General features: G+C 41.0%; 1 protein-coding gene across 6 annotated transcripts in view; it reads right to left on the reverse strand.

Moving 5' to 3' along the window:
* The window catches only part of strc1 (stereocilin 1), a 65,026-nt gene that overhangs the window by 30,761 nt on the left and 15,026 nt on the right, over window positions 1-19,239 (reverse strand). For all 6 annotated transcript variants that reach the window (XM_048562872.2, XM_048562871.2, XM_048562875.2 and 3 more), the window contains exons 5-16: window positions 18,206-18,265; window positions 14,757-14,867; window positions 13,369-13,523; window positions 12,416-12,602; window positions 11,491-11,606; window positions 8,338-8,470; window positions 6,616-6,798; window positions 6,242-6,280; window positions 5,976-6,143; window positions 3,108-3,245; window positions 2,568-2,632; window positions 1,303-1,426 (exon numbers count right to left, since the gene is read on the reverse strand). In XM_048562872.2, coding sequence (XP_048418829.1) covers window positions 1,303-1,426; window positions 2,568-2,632; window positions 3,108-3,245; window positions 5,976-6,143; window positions 6,242-6,280; window positions 6,616-6,798; window positions 8,338-8,470; window positions 11,491-11,606; window positions 12,416-12,602; window positions 13,369-13,523; window positions 14,757-14,867; window positions 18,206-18,265 — 1,479 coding nt within the window. The remainder of the gene's footprint in view (window positions 1-1,302; window positions 1,427-2,567; window positions 2,633-3,107; window positions 3,246-5,975; window positions 6,144-6,241; window positions 6,281-6,615; window positions 6,799-8,337; window positions 8,471-11,490; window positions 11,607-12,415; window positions 12,603-13,368; window positions 13,524-14,756; window positions 14,868-18,205; window positions 18,266-19,239) is intronic.

The following is a 19,239-nucleotide window of genomic DNA, read 5'->3' on the forward strand; positions in this document are numbered from 1 at the left end:
CATGTTGAACTTTGACAGCTGGAGTACTGTGAACACCTTTGGGCCTCTTTTTCAAGCAAAGGTGTACTGGCATTGGAGAAGGCTCACTAGGCTGAGCCCAGGTATGGAGGGACTGTCTTATGAGAAGTCAAATAGGTTAAGCCTGTATTCATTGGGATTTAGAAGGATGACAAACAACCTTATTGAAACATACAAGGTTCTTAGAGATCTTGACAGGGTGAATGCAAAGAGGTTGTATCAGCTTGTAGGAGAATCCAGGGCCAGAAAGCATAATCTCAGAATAAAGAGTCATACATTAAAGACAGAAATGAGAAGCTATTTCTTCTCTCAAAGGGCAGTGAATCTGTGGATTTTTTTCTGCTGCAGACAGCTGTCAAGGTGGTTGTGAATTATATTCAAGACTGAGATGTGCAGATCTTTAGTCAGTAAGGGAATCAAGGGTTATGGAATAAAGACAGGAAAGTGGATGAGAGGAATATCAAATTAATATGATTTCACTGAATGGCGCAGCAGACTTGATGGGCTGAACAGCCTCTACTCTTACATATAATGATCTCCCAGAGCTCTGTTAGTTCTGCTGTCCACCTCACCTATCAGTATTCAGTCACTTACCTGGTGTATTTTTCTCCTTTAGCTCTGAGATGCTTATTCCAGCTCTGTTTAATTAACTGACTTTTAAATTCCCCAGTGCCATTGTCGGTATTCAACTTACACCAACAGTTCATTGATGCAGTTCTATAGTGTTTTTTGTTCAGCTTTGATCTTACTGAATGGCACAGCAGGCTTGAAGGGCTGAATGGTCTACTTTTGTTCATATTTTGTATGGTCAGGTGTTTCTGATTCTGTAAACATCTCTTTCTTTCAAATGTTCCTTAAAATTTAACTCTTATACCAATGCTCTGTTTGGACTAAACCAAGTTCTAAGTTTGATAGAAGTATCATGAGAAATATGGTAAATGCAAATAAATGGGAGAGGAGCGATTGATTATCCATAATGTAAATGAATGGCAGAATAGCTTAAGGGACTGAATGGTCTCTGTTCCTAAGTGAAAAAATGGTTGTTCACGTAAGAATGATCAAGGTGCCACAAAGTAATCTTCATCATAAAGATGGCTTATGGTTTTTGTTAAAATGGTAACACTGGAAAAATTTGTTTTGAAGAATGACTGAGCTAGTATGAAGGAGCTAGATGAATGGAGAACTGGTGATGTGTAACAACAGGGATACCATTGCTAGTTGCATCAACCAGGGAATTTATTCAGTAACAGAAGTGTGATGCATGCAGAGGGCACCCAAACGTACCAGCGGCACCGGCATTTCAACTGGCAAATCCCGGAAAAATTGTAGCAATGTCAAAAATGCACTGGGCGTAATTAGGCGTTTCAGAGTCAGACAATCCACACCACGTGCCACAAATCCAAGAGAACTAAAGAATGTAAAAGATGTTTAAAATAAATCAATATCATCAATTATTCCTGTAATTAAAATGCTTACAAAACCAGCACTGTAAACTTCAAAGGTAGTAGGAACTGCAGATGCTGGAGAATCTCAGATAACATGGTGTAGAGCTGGATGAACACAGCAGGCCAAGCAGCATCAGAGGAGCAGGAAAGCTGATATTTAAGGTGATATTTAACCTCCAAACATTAATTGTATCTTTTTGTAACCCCATGTATATATGCCATTATTTGAAGAGCTTCTGTAATGATTTAATGTGCAAATAATGCTCCTGATCAGGTAGGTGCTAGATTCAAAGTGTGTGCCAAGGGCAGCTGAGAGAATTCTGCAACTGCGCTCAGTTACCCCAAGCTATGGAGATGAAGAAACTGCTAAGATCTGTACCGCTGACTTGGCAGGCAGTGAAAACTGTATAACAATGTGATGATTGGACAATGTGCAGCACAATTCACAACTAATTAGACACTATGCAGTATATCTAAATGCAGCAAGACCTGGGCAACATTCAAATTTGAGCTGGAAAGTAGCAAGTAACATGTGTGCTACATAAGAGTCAGACAATGACCCTTTCCAAAAAGACAAATTCTAACCATTGCTCCTTGATGTTCAATGGTATTACCATCATTGAATCCAATAGGATCAATGCCTTGAGGGTTACCATGGATCAGAAACAGAGCTGGACTAGCCATATAAATACTGTGGCTACAAAAGTAAGTCAGAAGCCATCCTGACTCAAAAGTAAGTCCTGACTCTGAACTACATTGCCATTCTTTCACTGGGTCAAAATCCCGGAACGCAATCCCTTGTGGGTGGGCATTGTGGGTGTATATATACCCCAAGGATGGCAGCCCTTCAAAAAGACAGCCTTTCATCACCTTCTCAAAGGCAGTTAAAGATGGGTAATAAATGCTGGTCCAGCTCATGATGCACACAGCTCAGGAAAATATTTTAAAAATTAGAACTCAGAGTTGGTATACATTCAACAGAACAACCCAATGACTATTTCTAGGTACAGATATTATGCTATGATGTGGTATCTGGTCTTTAATAAACTCTATGGCTCAGCATGTTACATATTTCATCGCTGGAAAAAGAACAGAGCAACCTACGTGAAAAGTTCTTCGGTCATATTGTGGCCATTTGCTTCTAAAACTTTTCTGAAGAGTAGCTGTGCCTGCAACGTGGGAAAAACAACTTCTTGAAGCATCAAGTGACACAGCAATAACTTCTCTTAATTCCTACATGCACAGTTCTGAACAGCAGCTAAGCTTTGATTTGCAAAGAAACTCAAGCTTTGTTCCCTCCTGAACTCAAAGTTCAGAAGACACCTGTCACTACTTTTGATTTCCCTCAAATGGCAACTCTTCACAAGTCAGTCCAGAAAATGTAGACCAAAAAGCTATTCCATAACAGGTGGTTTCCCCACCAAATCTAAGTTTGTTTGCATCCAGAATGCAAACCCATACCCTTCCAGTATTAGCTTCTAAACAGGATTCAGGAGCAAGAGCCCAGTCCTGCTTCCCCCTCCTTAACGCAAATATTTATTGCTGTAACAAGCAGGGCTACTTGAAAGAGGTGCTCATTTATACTTTACAACAGGACTTCAGAGAAAGTTACTCAAAAAATGATTGCCAAATTGAAAAAGTTACCTGTTGCACAGACCATTTCATCTGTCTTGTGTCATTGATATTGGACAGCAACGTGCTCAACTTTGATCTCAAAGATATTAGAGGAATGTCTCTAATAAGGGACTCCAAATCTTTGATCCACTTTATATTGCCAGAATCCTAACAAAAACATGACGTTGAAATGCATTGCTTTAAAAACAAAATAGGCTGAAATATACGCTTCTGGGCTTAAAACAATATTAGCATTCTCAGTAAAATAGTTTTGGCATTGCCACGGTGGAAGGGACACGGTATAACTGCAGTCTAACATAGCACCAGCTCACTACAATGCCTCAGATATGGAATCACCTGTAGGAATCTCTTTCTGTCTGGCTTTAGTTAATCTCTGTCGGGACTGTGGTAGGGAGGTTTCAAATGGACCCAGTATTAACAGACTTAAAATAAAATCCCTACAGTGTGCTAAGAGGTCATTCGGACCATTGACTTTGCACCAATCCTTCGAAGATCATCCCATGCTACTGGCATAAACCCTGCATTTATCATGGCTAACCCACCAAGCCTGGACATTTCTGGACACTCCAGGGCAATTTAGTGAGGTTAATCGATCTAACCTGTATATCTTTGGACTGTGGGAGAAAACCAGAGTACTTGTGGAAACCCACATAGACACGGAAAGAACATGTAAACTCCAAACAGACAGTCACCCAAGGCTGGAATCAAACTCGGATCCCTGGAACTGAGAGACAGCAGTACTAACCACTGAGCCACAAAATGTTGTGGGGAGAAAAATTTACAATTGGAGTTCCTGACTACTGTCCAGGGAGCTGCACACGTGGGCTTTATACAAGGTTAGCACTGGACTTGGCTGTGACATTTGCCTGCCAGCATTCACCACCTCATTTAGAATTTCTTGTAAATGTGCACTCGTGAGGTAAAGTCAAAAGACTTCCATTTCCACAAGCTTTTTACAACCTTAAGGATATGCCTGAAGCCAGCCAATGAAATACTTTTGAATTGTAATTTGGAAAAGACAGCAGCCAATTTGTGCATAGCAAGCTCCCACAAACATCAGTGTGACGATGTGTGCCTTATTTTAGTAATGTTGTGAGGGATAAATGTTAGGTAGGAGCTTTGGTATAATGTGCCATAACCCAGTTGCCACGGAATGAGTTAGAACATGCATCTGCCTATCTCTGACCATTGCACCCATCACGCACGACTGGTTCATAGGAGTATAACAGTGGTAAGCAAAATTTCCTATCCAGTGACTTATCGCCTACAGGATAAGAAGGGTAAAAACTGGAGGAAAAGAGAGGGAATCAAACAAATATCAGCAAAACACTATTAGACTGGAATGGATAGCATTTAATATAATTGAGAAAGTGACTGACAGGCCTGATTTAGAAGACAGATTTCTGTGATCAGGTTACCAAACAGTCCACTATTACCTAATCCTGACAAATGTATGGCTCAGGTGTCTGGTTTACTGTAAACTTGAATGTGTTCTTGGCCCAGGTCCGGACAAGGTGTCAGAATACCTTAAACAATCATTCAACTATATCAGTTTCAGATATCATTCTCAATGAAACTTCATACTGCCAAATCCCTTTACAAACTACAGTCTTATCTATTATTCAGGGCCCATCCAGCCACAAAGTCCTTTGCTCTGCTACATTTATCAAACATTGCAGCCTAATAATGCGATCAAATATTAAAATTATTTTAAATGTTACTTCCCTGATGTGAATGATAGAGAGTCAAAATCGTTGTCTTCCAACTTCCCAGAGATAAAGATTAATGTACAGCATCTTGTGGAGAAACTAGACATTGCAGATATTAGGTTTGTTGTCTCTAGAGAACTGCAGACCAGTGTGGATAAAGAGGTGATGTTCAAAATAAAAAATGAGTTTAACTGAGTAAATAAGTAGAAACTGCTACCAGTGGTAGAGAGACAGTAAGCAGACAGCAGAGCTTCAATGTGAACAGCTAAAGAACCAGGTGGATGCAAGGTAAAGTACTTTTACAGAGAGTTACTGTGCCAGCAACGTGTTGCCTGAAAGGACAGTGGAAGTCAATTCAATTTTAACTTTTGAAAAGGAATGAAATAAATTCTTAAATTTGAGAGTGTAATTTAGACTGGCACTGCGGTGTAGTTGGAAGGGAGGGAGCACTGTCCTTTGAGTTAAACATGGAATCACAAGCCTGTCTACCTGTTCAGGTGAATGTGAATGTTACGGTTCAGTTTGAAAAGAAAGGCAGCTGTTCTAGCTGTCAACTTCTCTCCTAACAAAACAGATGAGCTGCCTATTTATTTTATTAAGGGGCACTGAGTCATCTAAATCTTGGAACCCCTCCTGACACCAATTGCATGAGCACAGTTAAATGTGAACTATTCAGGGTTGATTGTTTTTTTTGTTAAATAAAGAGTGGTGCTGGAATTTTCTTGGGATCTCTCCTGCCTTGAATTGGAAATGTGATAAATAAGTCACTGCCGTAATACAAGTGTCATTGCAGCCAATTTGCAGACAGCAAGTCTCCACAAACAGCAATGTGGTTGTGACCAGGTATGATTTTGGTTGAGGGAAAAATATTGACCTAGACACTAGGAAGAAAGGACTTGCATTTCTAGAAATGCTACCATTGCATATTTTCTATCCACTTTATATCACACATGGACCTCAGTTAAAAGTCTCAATCAAAAGGCAGCTCTTCAACAGCAGGAGCAATCCCTCAAGAGTTTATAATTGTGTATCTGGAGTACAAACTGAACCACAAGTTTCTAAGAAGTGAGGATGCTACCCACTGGGCAAGGTTTGATGTTATGATGGAAAGCCCTACAATGACAATGAGGGAAAGGAAGACGGTGAGAGACAATAATCCAATACAAACCCATAGCTTGTTTACAATGATCAGTTTCTGAACAGGATTGAGTTTCCATCCATACTCAGCTATACTGGGCATGGCATGCACCAGTAAAGCTGTTGGAATGACTTGCATAATCGATGGGCTGAGACCAATTACTAATGACCCCAGGTTGCTCAGCAACTCCTCTGTAATCTACAGAAAGAAACAGACTGTGAACAATGGTTCAATTATATCCAAAAACTGACAGAGAGGGCACAAACCAATTTAATTCAAATTAATGTAATACTTACTGACACATTTTGAAGTATCTTGTCAGTTATTTCTCTTGCCTGAAATAAATGTTATAAATATTAATTTTTTAAGAAATTTCTAAGAAATCATTACACTGGAATTGTTCTCAAACTGCTGAATCTCAGTGATTTAGAAGTTACCTTCCTCCAGTTCATTGATAATACAATATTTTCTTGCCAGTCAATTTATCCCTCCTCACCTGCACATTTCTCAACATAATCATAGTCCCCATCTTTCCTTCTCCCATTGCAATTCAGGAAGTTCACTTTATCTCAGCCATCCACCCAAACACAAATATGAGAACAATAGTTTAAAAGTGTTTGTTAAAATATACTTGGATCTCTGAGCCAAAAGTACGTAAGTAAAGAATTACCTGCACAGGAGAAAAAGTCATTGCACTGAGTTCCGGGAGCATTGCTTGTATTTGTGAAGGTTGAAGTTGTTTAATGAAGGACACCCCAAGGATTGGAAGAAGCCCAGCCATACTTAATAATTCATCATTCATCAAGATTTCTTGGTTGGTTACACTGGTTGTTCTGACCAAAAATTCTGTGAGCTGAATATGGTAGGAAGAAGAGAAGCCTAATATTATGCAAGCAGCTTCAGGCTTTTCTAAAACATTTCCATTTACCTCTGAAATACCACAAAGCATTGATTATCTCACAAACTGTTTTATAACAAAGCATAGTTCAAAATGAGAGACAGGGAAAGTGCAACAAGGAGTGATGTTTACTATTTAGCAGACTTTTCAGTAACTTTCAGAGAAATAGCTCATGGTAAATCAGAGGATAAACTGTTTTGCTTTTATTATGGTCCTGCACATAGACCCTCTACTGTAGATCTCATTGAGTCACTCATGCTGACATGAAATTTAACAAAAATCGAAGCAACTTCAAAATGACAGTGGTAAATAATAAAGGTTTTTATTAGGTAATGATACGTAGAATTATTAATATATAAATCAACTAACAAGTTCAAGCAACAGAGTTACAACATGTAAAGGTAAAAATGGACACGTTCACATACTAAGGTAAAGTCGCCTTAGTTCCAGAGGACCTTTGGGCATTGCTCATTACAACAGATGGCTGATGGTGAGTTTATTCTGAGGGTCACCAGGCTTCAAGTGAGGAGAGGGGTTGGGAAAGCAGGAACTTGACGGTAACCTCAGCTGTTGTAGAAACTGAAATTACACCGCTTCCGTCATCCTGCATTGAAAACCGGTCCTCCAGCCAAGGGAGCTAACCAATTCCTTTGTTTCAACATGACTGAGTTGTGAATTGCCAGAACTTCCTGGTTGATATTTGGACATCTCACACTAGGCTTTCTCATTATTTTTGAAGATTTGTGCATTAATCAGGCATTTAAAAGTTTGCTGCTGAAAGTTGGAGCTCATGACTAACAGCATAAGCAGCTTAAAAATTCCAGGATGACCTTATAGAGGCTTATAAAATCATGAGGGGCATAGATAAGGTGAAGAGGCAAGGTCTTTTCCCCGGGTAGGGGTTGTCCAAAGCTAGGTGGTATAGGTTTATGACGAGACGGGTAAGATTTGAAAGGCACCTGAAGGGCAACCTTTTCATGCAGAGGGTGGTTTGCATTTAAAATGAACTGCCAGAGGAAATGGTAGAGGTGAGTACAATTACAACATCTTAAAGACATTCGGAAAGGTACATAGATAGGAGAGGTTTAGAGACACATGAGCTAATGGGGCTAGTTCAGTTTAGGAAACTTAGTCAGCATGGACAAGTTGGGCCAAAGGGCCTGTTTCTGTGGTGTATGACTCTATGACATGAAAATTGTTAATACAATGCCACACCTAAATCTCAATTGCTCAGAAACTGCTAATTTCTAGCAAGCAAAATCGAATTTTTTTCTCTTGCACTTCTTTCTCTTTTTTTGGATCCAATCTCTCCCACTCTTTTGTTCTGATATGACTAATTCACCTGATTTGTGTCTGCGTCATGCATGTTGTTTCTCAAGTAGAAAGATTGATGGCTCCATCATTCATGAAGGTCCCCAATGTCCTGTTGTTCTTGTGGTGTGATTATCAGCTCTCACTTCTAGCAAGAATATTGCTTGTATATGGTTAACTCACCAATTCATTAGGAACAAAGATTTGATTGCCAATACATTTCAGCAGCTGTTTCTTAATGATGTCAAACACATGTAGATTCTGTTTGTAGAATCTTAGGTCCCAGGTGGTTGCAGAACATATCAATCTGCCCAGTCTAGAAATGGGAGAAAATACCACTGAAAGATAATTGTACAATTAGAAGGGAACAGCATGCACCTATTTTTCATTTACATGCAACATTTATTTCCCTATCCCTTAAAAATGGAGAATAATTATACGGGAAGGAATTTTTGAAAACCCAAGGACTAAAAGATCACATTGTCTGCTGAAGCTGCCTTGCCTTGTATCTTAAGGTTCCTGATCCATAACAAACTGACCTTATCACGCACTAGATTTAACTTTCAAAAAGTTTTCATTTTTTAAGTTCTTACTAACTTCTAGTCATATTATCCAGTATAAAAGACTGGGAAAAGCAAAGAAGAGCTGCAGAAAAGACAAACAAGAGTTAAAAGGCAGGGAAACACAGATGTAAGCATTAGAATAATTCCAAGATGCTGTAGCTGACCATTTCTACAGCAACACCAAAGAACCAATGCTGGAGCAAATTACTGCAGATGTCGGAATCTGTACTGAAAACAACAAATGCTAGAGATCACAGCAAGTCATAGTGTCCATGGAGAGAGTCAAACACAATGTGGAGCTGAAGGAACACAGCAGGCCAGGTGGCATCAAAGGAACAGAAAAGTCAGTGTTTCGGGTCAGGACCCTACATCAGAGCTCAGAGTTCTGCTGAAGGGCTCCGACCCGAAACGTTGACTTTCCTGCTCCTCTGATGCTGCCTGACCTGCTGTGTTCCTCCAGCTCCGCACTGTGTTGACTCTGACTCTGGTATCTGAAATTCTTGCTATCTTATCCATGGAGAGCGCAGGCAAGTGGTCCCCCTTGTCCTCATTTTTCATCCTACCAGCCTTCACATTCAAAGGATCATTCTCCCACATTTCAGACAACTCCAGCAGAACACGACCATCAAACACACTTTCCCCTCACTCCCCCTGTCTGCATTTCACAGGACTGCTCTCTCCAGAACGTCCTAGTCCATTCATCGAACACTAACACCAACCCCCTTCCCACGGCACTTTGCCACAGAACCATGGAAGATGCAACACCTGCCCCTTCACCTCCTCCCTGCTCACCATCCAAAGGCCTAAACTGTCTTTCCAGGTGAAGCAATATTTCACCTGTACCTCCTCCAATCTTGAATTGTATTTGCTGCACACAATGTGGCCTACTCTACATTGGAGAAACCAAACGCAGACTGGATCACTGCTTTGAATGACACCTCAGATCTGTGTGCAAGTATGACACCATCCTTCCCGTGGATGGTCATTTTTACATAGTGTTCTGCTTGCATGCCTTGGCATGCTGCAATACTCCAGCAAATCACAGCGCAAACTGGAGGAGCAACATCTCATCTTCAGACGAGGCACTTTCGAGCCTTCTAGGCTTAATACTGAGTTTAACATCTTCAAATTGTGAACCAACTCCAATTTCTTCTCTTTCTTTTAGCTTTACTTGTTACATTCTCTGTCACCATGTCCTCTCTCCACTCCCCCAAACCCCAAGTCCAGTGGGACTTTTTGTTCTTGCAAGTCTGGTAGTTACTCATACCATTGGTCTGCCATTCTTACATTCCAATCACTTAACCTGAATTATCAGCATCTTTTCTCCGCCAACACTGTACACCCCACCACCCCTCTTAACTACACTGTTAATGTTGCTCCCTCCACACTTCACTTCAGCTCTCCATGTATGTTGTCTGACTCACTGTGATCTCTAGCATCTGTTACTTTCAATATTGAACCAATGAAAGGCAAAGATGCTCAGACCTAGACAATCGAAGAGGGGAAAGGCAACAACAGTGGAATTCTTTCAGGAGATCCTCAACAATCATAACCCCAAAACTTTATTCAATGTTCAATGACAGCACTGCACCTCAGCAGGGAATGTGCACTTGGAAGCAACCGTATCAGGGATTCAAAGAGCCAAGGAAAGCCTGAAGGCAAACCTGGCACCTGGAAATGACAGGATACCAACAAAGCAATTGAAATATGGTAAGAGCAGCATCAGAGTTCAGAAGATCAACAAGATGGGGTGGCATTGTGGCTCAGTGGTTAGCACTGCTGCCTCACAGAGCCAGGGATGCGGGTTCGATTCCAGACTTGGGTGACTGTCTGTGTGGAGTTTGGACATTCTCCCCATGTCTGCGTGGGTTTCCTCTGGAGGCATCGATTTCAGGCCACAGTTGTGCAGATTAGATGTACTGGCCATGCTAAATTGCTCATAGTGTATAGGTGAGGTGCATTCATGGGGAAAAGCAGGGTTACACGGATAGAGCAGTGAGCGGAGGATTGGTCTGGGAGGAATACTCTTCACAGGAGACATCAGTGCAGACTTGACAGGCTGAATGGCCTCTTTTCACACTGTGAGGATTCTGTGCTTCAGATGTGGACAAAAGACAACATTTTGAATGACTTGAGGTGACCAGTAATTGTCAAGCTGCTATAGGGAATCTCAGTGACTGCAACAACTGAAGGGTCATAACAGTGCTGTCAGTATCTGGACAGGTCTTCAACTAAGGGCCACTACTTTGACAGGCTTCATGAAAAACAGACAGGTTTTTTGGATGGCAGATCATACAACAAGATCAAATCATTATGCTCAGGAACATTACAGAACAGTGTCTAGAGTATCAGAAGTGATTAGTTAAAATTAATTTAAATGTGTTTATTAAAATGTTTTAGTGTTTTTCCAATATAATAAGGCATCTTTTCGTTTCACTGAGTGTATATTAGGTGGCGACACATGAGAGAGGGGATGAGTGGTATCAGCATTCTTTTCAGTATCCATGGGATATCCATGCCTCTTTTCCTGGTGGATAGCAAGGACTTAAGTGTTTCTTAGCTAAACCACTCGTTATTTTCTGCACTCAACGATGTCCCTGAATTGCATCCTCTCTAGCCTGAGAGCTTAACTTCATCTCCTAGCTCATTCATCATACACTTGGAAACTTACTTTTTGAACTTCTCTGTGACATTCTCATAAGCTCTCACATCCAACTTGCATCTAATTTCCAGGGGAAAATTAGTGAGTCTCTCAAGCGAATGCATTACTTACGAATCAAACTCAGAGGCTGTCATTGCGATTCCCTCTTTTAAGATGCTGCGAATGACAAACCTTTCCTGGACTGTAGTTAAATTATTCATCAACAGCACATTCAATGAATTGAGGATCTGGGAATACATCAGTAAAAAACAAAAAAGAAATCAAGGAAAACAGTGCACTTAGTATTTCTATAGTAGAATTTTGTAACCACACAAACAGTCCACATACCAAACTCAAGCTAACAAAGTGTGGGGCTGGATGAACACAGCAGGCCAAGCAGCATCTTAGAAGAACAATTTTTTTTTCCCTCTGATGAAGGGTCTAGGCCTGAAATGTCAGCTTTTGTGCTCCTGAGATGCTGCTTGGCTTGCTGTGTTCATCCAGCCCCATACTTGGTTATCTTGGATTCTCCAGCATCTGCAGTTCCCATTCTCTGACCACATACCAAACTCCATCAGTTAGCTGGCTCATTGACTATGCAACCGAGAGAGTAAATTACAAATAAGAACTTGACAGTAAATCATTCTTTGATGCAGAGATGGGAGAGGGAAGGGATTTGCATGAAGGGGAGAGTATTTGCAGGGGTAAGTCCCACTCCTGAGATCTGATGTTGCAATGTAGTAATGATGGAAGGCTGCACTCTCAAAATACCAAGTTTGGACAAGATCATAAATCGAGGCTTCATAAATCCTCTCAGGTGGAGATAAGGAATCCCATGCCGCTGTTCTGAAGAAGTGTAAGGTAACTTGTCACAGATATATGATCAATACATGTCCCTGAAATAACATTAAAAAATGATATGCTCATGAACAAACATTTTTGTGGTCTTGTGTGCTTCAAAAGTACCTCAATGCTGCCATCAGGAAGTGTTACAGGATGCTTTAATGTTGTAAACACTGCTTATAGAAATTCTCTTTTTATTTTTGTGGTGTAGTACCTGTAGATGGGTCAGAAGCTGAAACTTTTCAAATGGTAGGTATACGAGCAGACTACCAATTTGATGCAGGAATTTCAAAGACCATGTGCTGATGTTGCTATACTGCTCAGAATTCACTGCCCATTGGATAAAGGCTCGTCTCTGGTCACTTGACAATTTCCCAAAGCTTTGGTTAACCATGTACAATCTGGAAATTAAAAAAAATACAAATATGAAGGTGGAGACTGCTACACTGCCCTTTGATACCAAACAGCAAACTGGGCAACAATTCACTAAGCATGGGATTTTATCAAAACAAGTGACTGCATTTGGCATAAATTGCGAGTACACACCTTTAAATTGACACTGATCTGACCATCCAACACAAAGTCATAAAAATTGCATTTGTTGGATGCTTGATTTGATGCACATTCCATGGGCATGCTCACTTGCTGTAGTAATACAAAGAAAAACAATCCCATCTCCATGAACCTGATAACAGGGTTAGCCTACGATAATCATGAGTCTTACATTCTCTGTAAACTGGAGCTCAACCAGGATTCAGCTGTCTGTATCCTAGCCTGCTTTCACGTCCCATTCACCCATATTTCTGTGATGGCTGAGCTACAATGGTTCAAAGTACAGTAATGCCTCAGTTTTAAAATCATATCCTTCATTTCAAATCACTCCAAAGCCTTGTATTCCTCTCCGACTCTAACCTCCTTCTGCTACATAATCATCAGAGATATGCATGCTCCTCTAATTGTGACCTCTTGAAAATCCCCAAATTTAAATGTACAAACATAGTTATACAGTATCTCAATAATATTTATGATTTTGAGCTATCAGTCAATGGTAATTTTTGTGAACACATTAACACCATTGTTGCACTAAGAGGAAGATAACAAGCAAGAAAATAATCAAACAGATAATCAAACATAGATCTTAAACTGCTGATGGCATGTGCAACGCACACTTGTTCTTTGTCCATGATTGCTGGAAGAGCTTGAATCTCAGATGCTGACAGAAGTGGTAGGAAATTATCAAACTCTAGAAAAATATTTGGGTTGACGAGCAGGATTCTGTTGAAGTAAACAGATGCCATGACTCTCTTCAAATCATCCTGAATCTGAAATTAAAACCAGAACTTTTAAAAACAGAATTTGTTACCTCAGAATCAGAAAAATTAAGCATACTTCAAAATGAAAATCAATATTTATATAATGTACACATTTAAAAAATTTTAGTTCAAGGTTTTATGATTCCAGTCCTCTCACTGGGGATAATCCTGTCTTTAAGAAACACTTCCCTAACTTGCTTTGCGAGATAACATCAAATCTTTTCTCAGTCAATGTGATAGACAATCTACAAGAGATTTAAGCAGTATAACAAATAATGAAGCTGCCACATGTAGATAAAATACGGATCGACAATTACCACTATACTACATGTACCATGTTTAGAGCGTTCAGCATTAAGCAACTATGTAAATCACAAGGTTCCCCTTTAATGGAAATAATTCTTCATGGTTGGTGAGGTGGCCCAGGGTTTATTTGTCAGTCAGAAGTAGTGTTAGGATTCTGCAGTTGCACATGATACTTCAAGCAGTTCTACCCACTCAATGTTAATATCTCATCCTTTTGTATCAACTGTTTTTATAATACCCAATGCCTTTCAATCTTAATACTTGCAATTTACATCCATTTAAGCGAGAAACAATTAACATTGTTGCCTCATAAGTAGTGATGCTTAAATTGAAACTTCAGGGAAAGGAAGAAAATCAATGGGCGAGTCACCTCAAATTCATTCAATTATTAAAGCTGGGTTCTTTGGGTTCACACCTACCTCTGAATCAGAACAGCAAGAGATTTGGCACTCTCTGTGCAGCACTGACAGAATGCAGGATTGTCAGAACTGCCATCTTTCAGATGATATGTTAAACCAATATCCCATCTTCAATCTCAAGCAGAAACAATGACATTACTACGAAGAGGAGCAGGGGAACTATCCTTGATGCATGGCCAAATTTACTTCTCTGCTAACATTATTAATGGCCATTATTGCATTGCTGGTTCCCAGAACTGCCTGCAAATTACACTCTACATTTATATTACAATTCCTATACTTCAAAATTTCATTGACTACCTTACAAACAGAGACATATTGAGTGTGAAAAGTACAAGAATTGCAAATCTCTCCATTTTCAGATTATATTTTCTTTTTAGACCATTAACTATGTACAGAAAGGGGAGAAAAAAAGCTGCGTGTTGTGATCCTCTTTAGTAGTGAAATTGCTAAAAAAAGCTTTCTGGTTAGCCGAGCTTATCAAGAGTTTAATGATAAATGGTATGAAATATCTTACCTGCAAACCATTCCAGTTTGTATTCAAGTGCTGTAGCAGCTGTTCTGTAGCTTGAATGTCAAGTGCAAAAAGCACCCCTTGAAGATCGACTGCAGAGAGTTGTAAATACCCCTGTGTTTGGAGGGTAAGAAAGAGCTGTCAGTGAAAAACAATTAACAACAGTAATTATTACAGAGTTTATATCTGAATAAAAACACAGTTGTATCTGCACTAATTTAGTTCCACTGTGTTGTATGGGTGTGTTGCATAGAGCATTGTGATCTATGTATAGTTTAAATCAAAGCACCATAACTAAACCTCCATGTATGGCAAGCTGCTGACACAGATACAGACATTGGCTTCTGATTTAGAATCTGTCCACCATTAAGACAACAACCCAGTCAATTCTTAAGGCACACAAATTCCAACAAGACAAAGACATGAAAAAAGAAATACAAGAGGGATTATTACTGATCTCAGGGCTAGACCGAAAAGGTCCACAAGTCACAGTTCAGTCGCTCCTACTCTAGGAAATTGTTTGTATAAATAAGGTGTAACTCTCTCATTACAGATTCGCAGTCCAGAACACATTTATTGACTGATCACACATCAGAAGCCCAAAGACACAGTACCTACCACTGGAAAATGAAACTCCCTGACCTCAGAGTATAGTCCCTTGAACTGGCTGGGTCTGCTGTGACTTTGGGATGTGCCTCTGAGTTCAGAATCTTCCATTTCATCTCAGGATGTATGCAAATAATTAGTGAATACAGGATACACTGAATAAATTGAATGCATCACGCATTTGCATCTATGCTGTCCCTTTTGAAGGATAAGAATGGCAAGTTTAGGGAACTTTGGATGACGAGAGATAGTGAGCCTAATCAAAAAGAAAGCATTTATCAAGGCTAGGAGGCTGGGGAAACACGAAGCAAGGGTGGAATACATGGAAAGTCACAAGAAACTTAAGCAAGGCATCAGAAGGGCTAAAAGGGGACATGAAAAATCATTGGCCAACAGGATTAAGGAAAATCTCAAGGCTTTTTATACATATATAAAGAGCAAGAGGGTAGGCAGGCAGACAGTTGGTCCGCTCAAGGACAGAGAAGGGAATTTATGTAAGGAGCCAGAGGAAATGGACAAAGTATTAAATGAGTACTTTGCATCAGTATTCACCAGTGAGAAGGACTTGGTGGATAAGGAGTCTGGGGAAGGGCGTGTACACAGTTTGGGTCATGTTGAGATCAAAAGGAGGTGGTACTTGGATTTTGAAAAACATTAAGGTAGACAAGTTCCCGGGACCTGATGCGATATACCCCAGAATACTGAGAGGGGCAAGGGAGGAAATTGCTGGGGCCTTGAGGGAGATCTTTGTATCCTCACTGGCTACAGGGAAAGTCCAAGAGGATTGGAGAATAGACAATGTTGTTCCTTTGTTTAAGAAGGGCGGCAAGGACAATCCAGCTAATTACAGACTGATGAGCCTTATGTCAGTGGTAGAGAAATTATTGGAGAGGATTCTTCAAGACAGGATTTACTCCCAACTGGAAATCAGTGGGCTTATTAGCGAAATGCAACATGGTTTTGTGAAGGGGAGGTCGTGTATCACTAAGTTGGGTGATTTTTTTGAGGAAGTGATGAAGAGGACCGAGTATGGTAGGGCAGTGGGTGTTGACTACATGGACTTCAGTAAGGCCTTTGACAAGGTCAAGGCTGATACAGAAGGTAAAGTCGCATGGGGTCAGAGGTGAGCTTGCACCATGGGTAAAAATCTGGCTCAGTCACAGAAGGCAGAGGATAGTAGTGGAAGGGTACGTTTCTGAATGGAGGGCTATGACTAGTGTCATTCCTCAGGGATCAGTGTTGGGGGCTTTGCTGTTTGTAATATATATAAATGATCTGAAGCAGAATGTAACTTGCCTGATTAGTAAGTTTGCTGATGACACAAAGGTTGGTGGGATTGCAGATGAGGACCATCAGAGGATGCAGCTGTATGTAGATCGGTTGGTGACTTGGTCAGAGAGATGACAGACGGAGTTTAATTTGGAAAAATGTGAAGTAATGCATTTTGGGAGGTCTAATCCAGATGCAAAATATACAGTAAATGGCAGAACTCTTCAGAGTACTGATAGTCAGTGGGATCTGGGTGTACAGGTGCACAGGTGACTAAAAGTGGCAATGCAGGTGGAAAAGGGAAATCAACAAGGCATATGGCATGCCTGCTTTCATCAGCTGGAGAATATATTGCAGCTTCACAGAACCTTAGTTAGTATCATTTGGAATATTGCGTTCAATTCTGGTTACCACGCTACCAGAAGGACATGGTGGCTTTTCATAGGGTACGTAAAAGACTTACCAGGATGTCGCCTGGTATGGTGGGCATTAGCTATGAGAAGAAGTTGGAGAACCTTGGGTTGCTCACACTGGAACAATGGAGGTTGAGGGGCAACGCAATAGAGGTCTACACAATTAGGAAGGGCATGAATAGACTGGACAGTCAGAAGCTTTTTCCCAGGGTGGAAAAGTCAGTTACCAGAGGCCATGAGTCTAAGGTGCGAGGGGCAAGGTTTAAAGGTGAATAGATTAGATTCCCTACAGTGTGGAAACAGGCCCTTTGGCTCAACAAGTCCACACCGCCCTTTGGAGCATCCCACCCAGACACATCCCCCTATAACCCACACTAGTCCTGAACACTACGGGCAATTTAGCACAGCCGATCCACCTAGCCCGCACATCTTTGGACCGTAGGAGGAAACTGGAGCACCGGGAGGAATCCCACGCAGACACGGGGAGGATGTGCAAATTCCACACAGACAGGTGCCCGAGGCGGGAATTGAACCCAGGTCCCTGGCGCTGTGAGGCTGTAGTGCTAACTGCTGAGCCACCGTGCCGCCCACATTGAGGCAAGTGTTTTTTTTAAACATAGAGGGTGGTGGGTGCCTGGAACTTGCTGCCGGGGGAGGTAGTGGAAGCAGATACAATATTGACTTATAAAAGACGTCTTGACAAATATACGAGTAGGATGGGAATACAGTGAGGGATATGGTCTCCGGAAGGGTAGGGCACTTTAGTTGAGACAGGCAGCACATTGGTGCAGGCTTGGAAGGCCGAAGGACTTGTTCCTGTACTGTAATTTTCTTTGTTCTATATCTCTTTTGCCCTCTCACACAAGTTCTTGTTGGCTCAATGCTTTAGTGAATAAATGTGCAGCTCTGTATGGGATTTATATAGAACACAGAGGATGGAAGCAGACTATTCCGACCTACTGACCTGAGTTGGTGTTTCTGCTCCACACAAACCTGCTCCCAAATTACATCATTTCAACAAATCAGAAGACTATTCACTTCACCTTGGCATATTTATCTAGCTTCTCCATAAATATCTATCTATCAGCCTCTAAATCCAAGCTTCCCTCTTTAACATGAACAATTATTTACTTCCATAAGAGTTGTCAAAACATAATACATTACCCTTATTAGGTCCATGCCTGATAAACCCCCTTCCTCTTTCACCAAGTTCAACAGGACAGACTGAAAAAATACACAAAAAATAGTGTTAATATAAGAGTGCCTATTGACAACACAATGTCTATCAAAAAGATTAGAATGTAGAACATAGAAAAGTACAGCACAGTACAGGCCCTTCGGCCCACAATGTTGTGCCGCGGAAAAATCCTAATCCAAAAATAAAATAACCTAACCTACATTCTCCTCAAATCACTGCTGTCCATGTGCATGTTCAGCAGTTGCTTAAATGTCACTAATGGCTCCGCTTCCACGACTACCACTGGCAAAGTATTCCATGCGCTCACAACTCTGTGGGTGAAGAACCTTCCTCTGATGTCTCTTCTATATCTTCCTCCTAACACCTTAAAACTATGATCCCTCGTGGCAGTCAATCCTGCCCTGGGGAAAAGTCTCCGGCTATCGACTCTATCCATGCCTCTCATTACCTTGTACACCTCGATCAGGTCACCTCTCTTCCTCCTTCTCTCCAGAGAGAAATGTCCGAGCTCAGTCAACCTCTCCTCGTAAGACAAGCCCTCCAGTCCAGGCAGCTTCCTGGTAAACCTCCTGTGTACCCTCTCCAAAGCCTCCTATAATAGGGCAACCAGAACTGGACACAATATTCCAAGTGTGGTCTCACCAGGGTTTTGTAGAGCTGCAGCAAAACCTTGCAGCTCTTAAACTCAATCCCCCTGTTAATGAAAGCCAAAACACCATATGCTTTCTTAACAACCTTATCCACTTGGGTGGCAACTTTGAGGGAGCTATGCACTTGAACACCAAGATCCCGCTGTTCCTCCACACTGCCGAGAATCCTGCCTTTAATCCTATATTCAGCATTTAAGTTCGACCTTCCGAAATGCAGCACTTCGCATTTATCCAGGTTGAACTCCATCTGCCATTTCTCAGCCCAGCTCTGCATACTGTCAATGTCTCGCCGAAGCCTGCAAAAGCCTTCAAAACTATCAACGGCACCTCCAACCTTTGTGTCATCAGTA

This window comes from Stegostoma tigrinum, chromosome 33 (genome assembly GCF_030684315.1).
Source record: "Stegostoma tigrinum isolate sSteTig4 chromosome 33, sSteTig4.hap1, whole genome shotgun sequence".
NCBI classification, from domain to species: domain Eukaryota; kingdom Metazoa; phylum Chordata; class Chondrichthyes; order Orectolobiformes; family Stegostomatidae; genus Stegostoma; species Stegostoma tigrinum.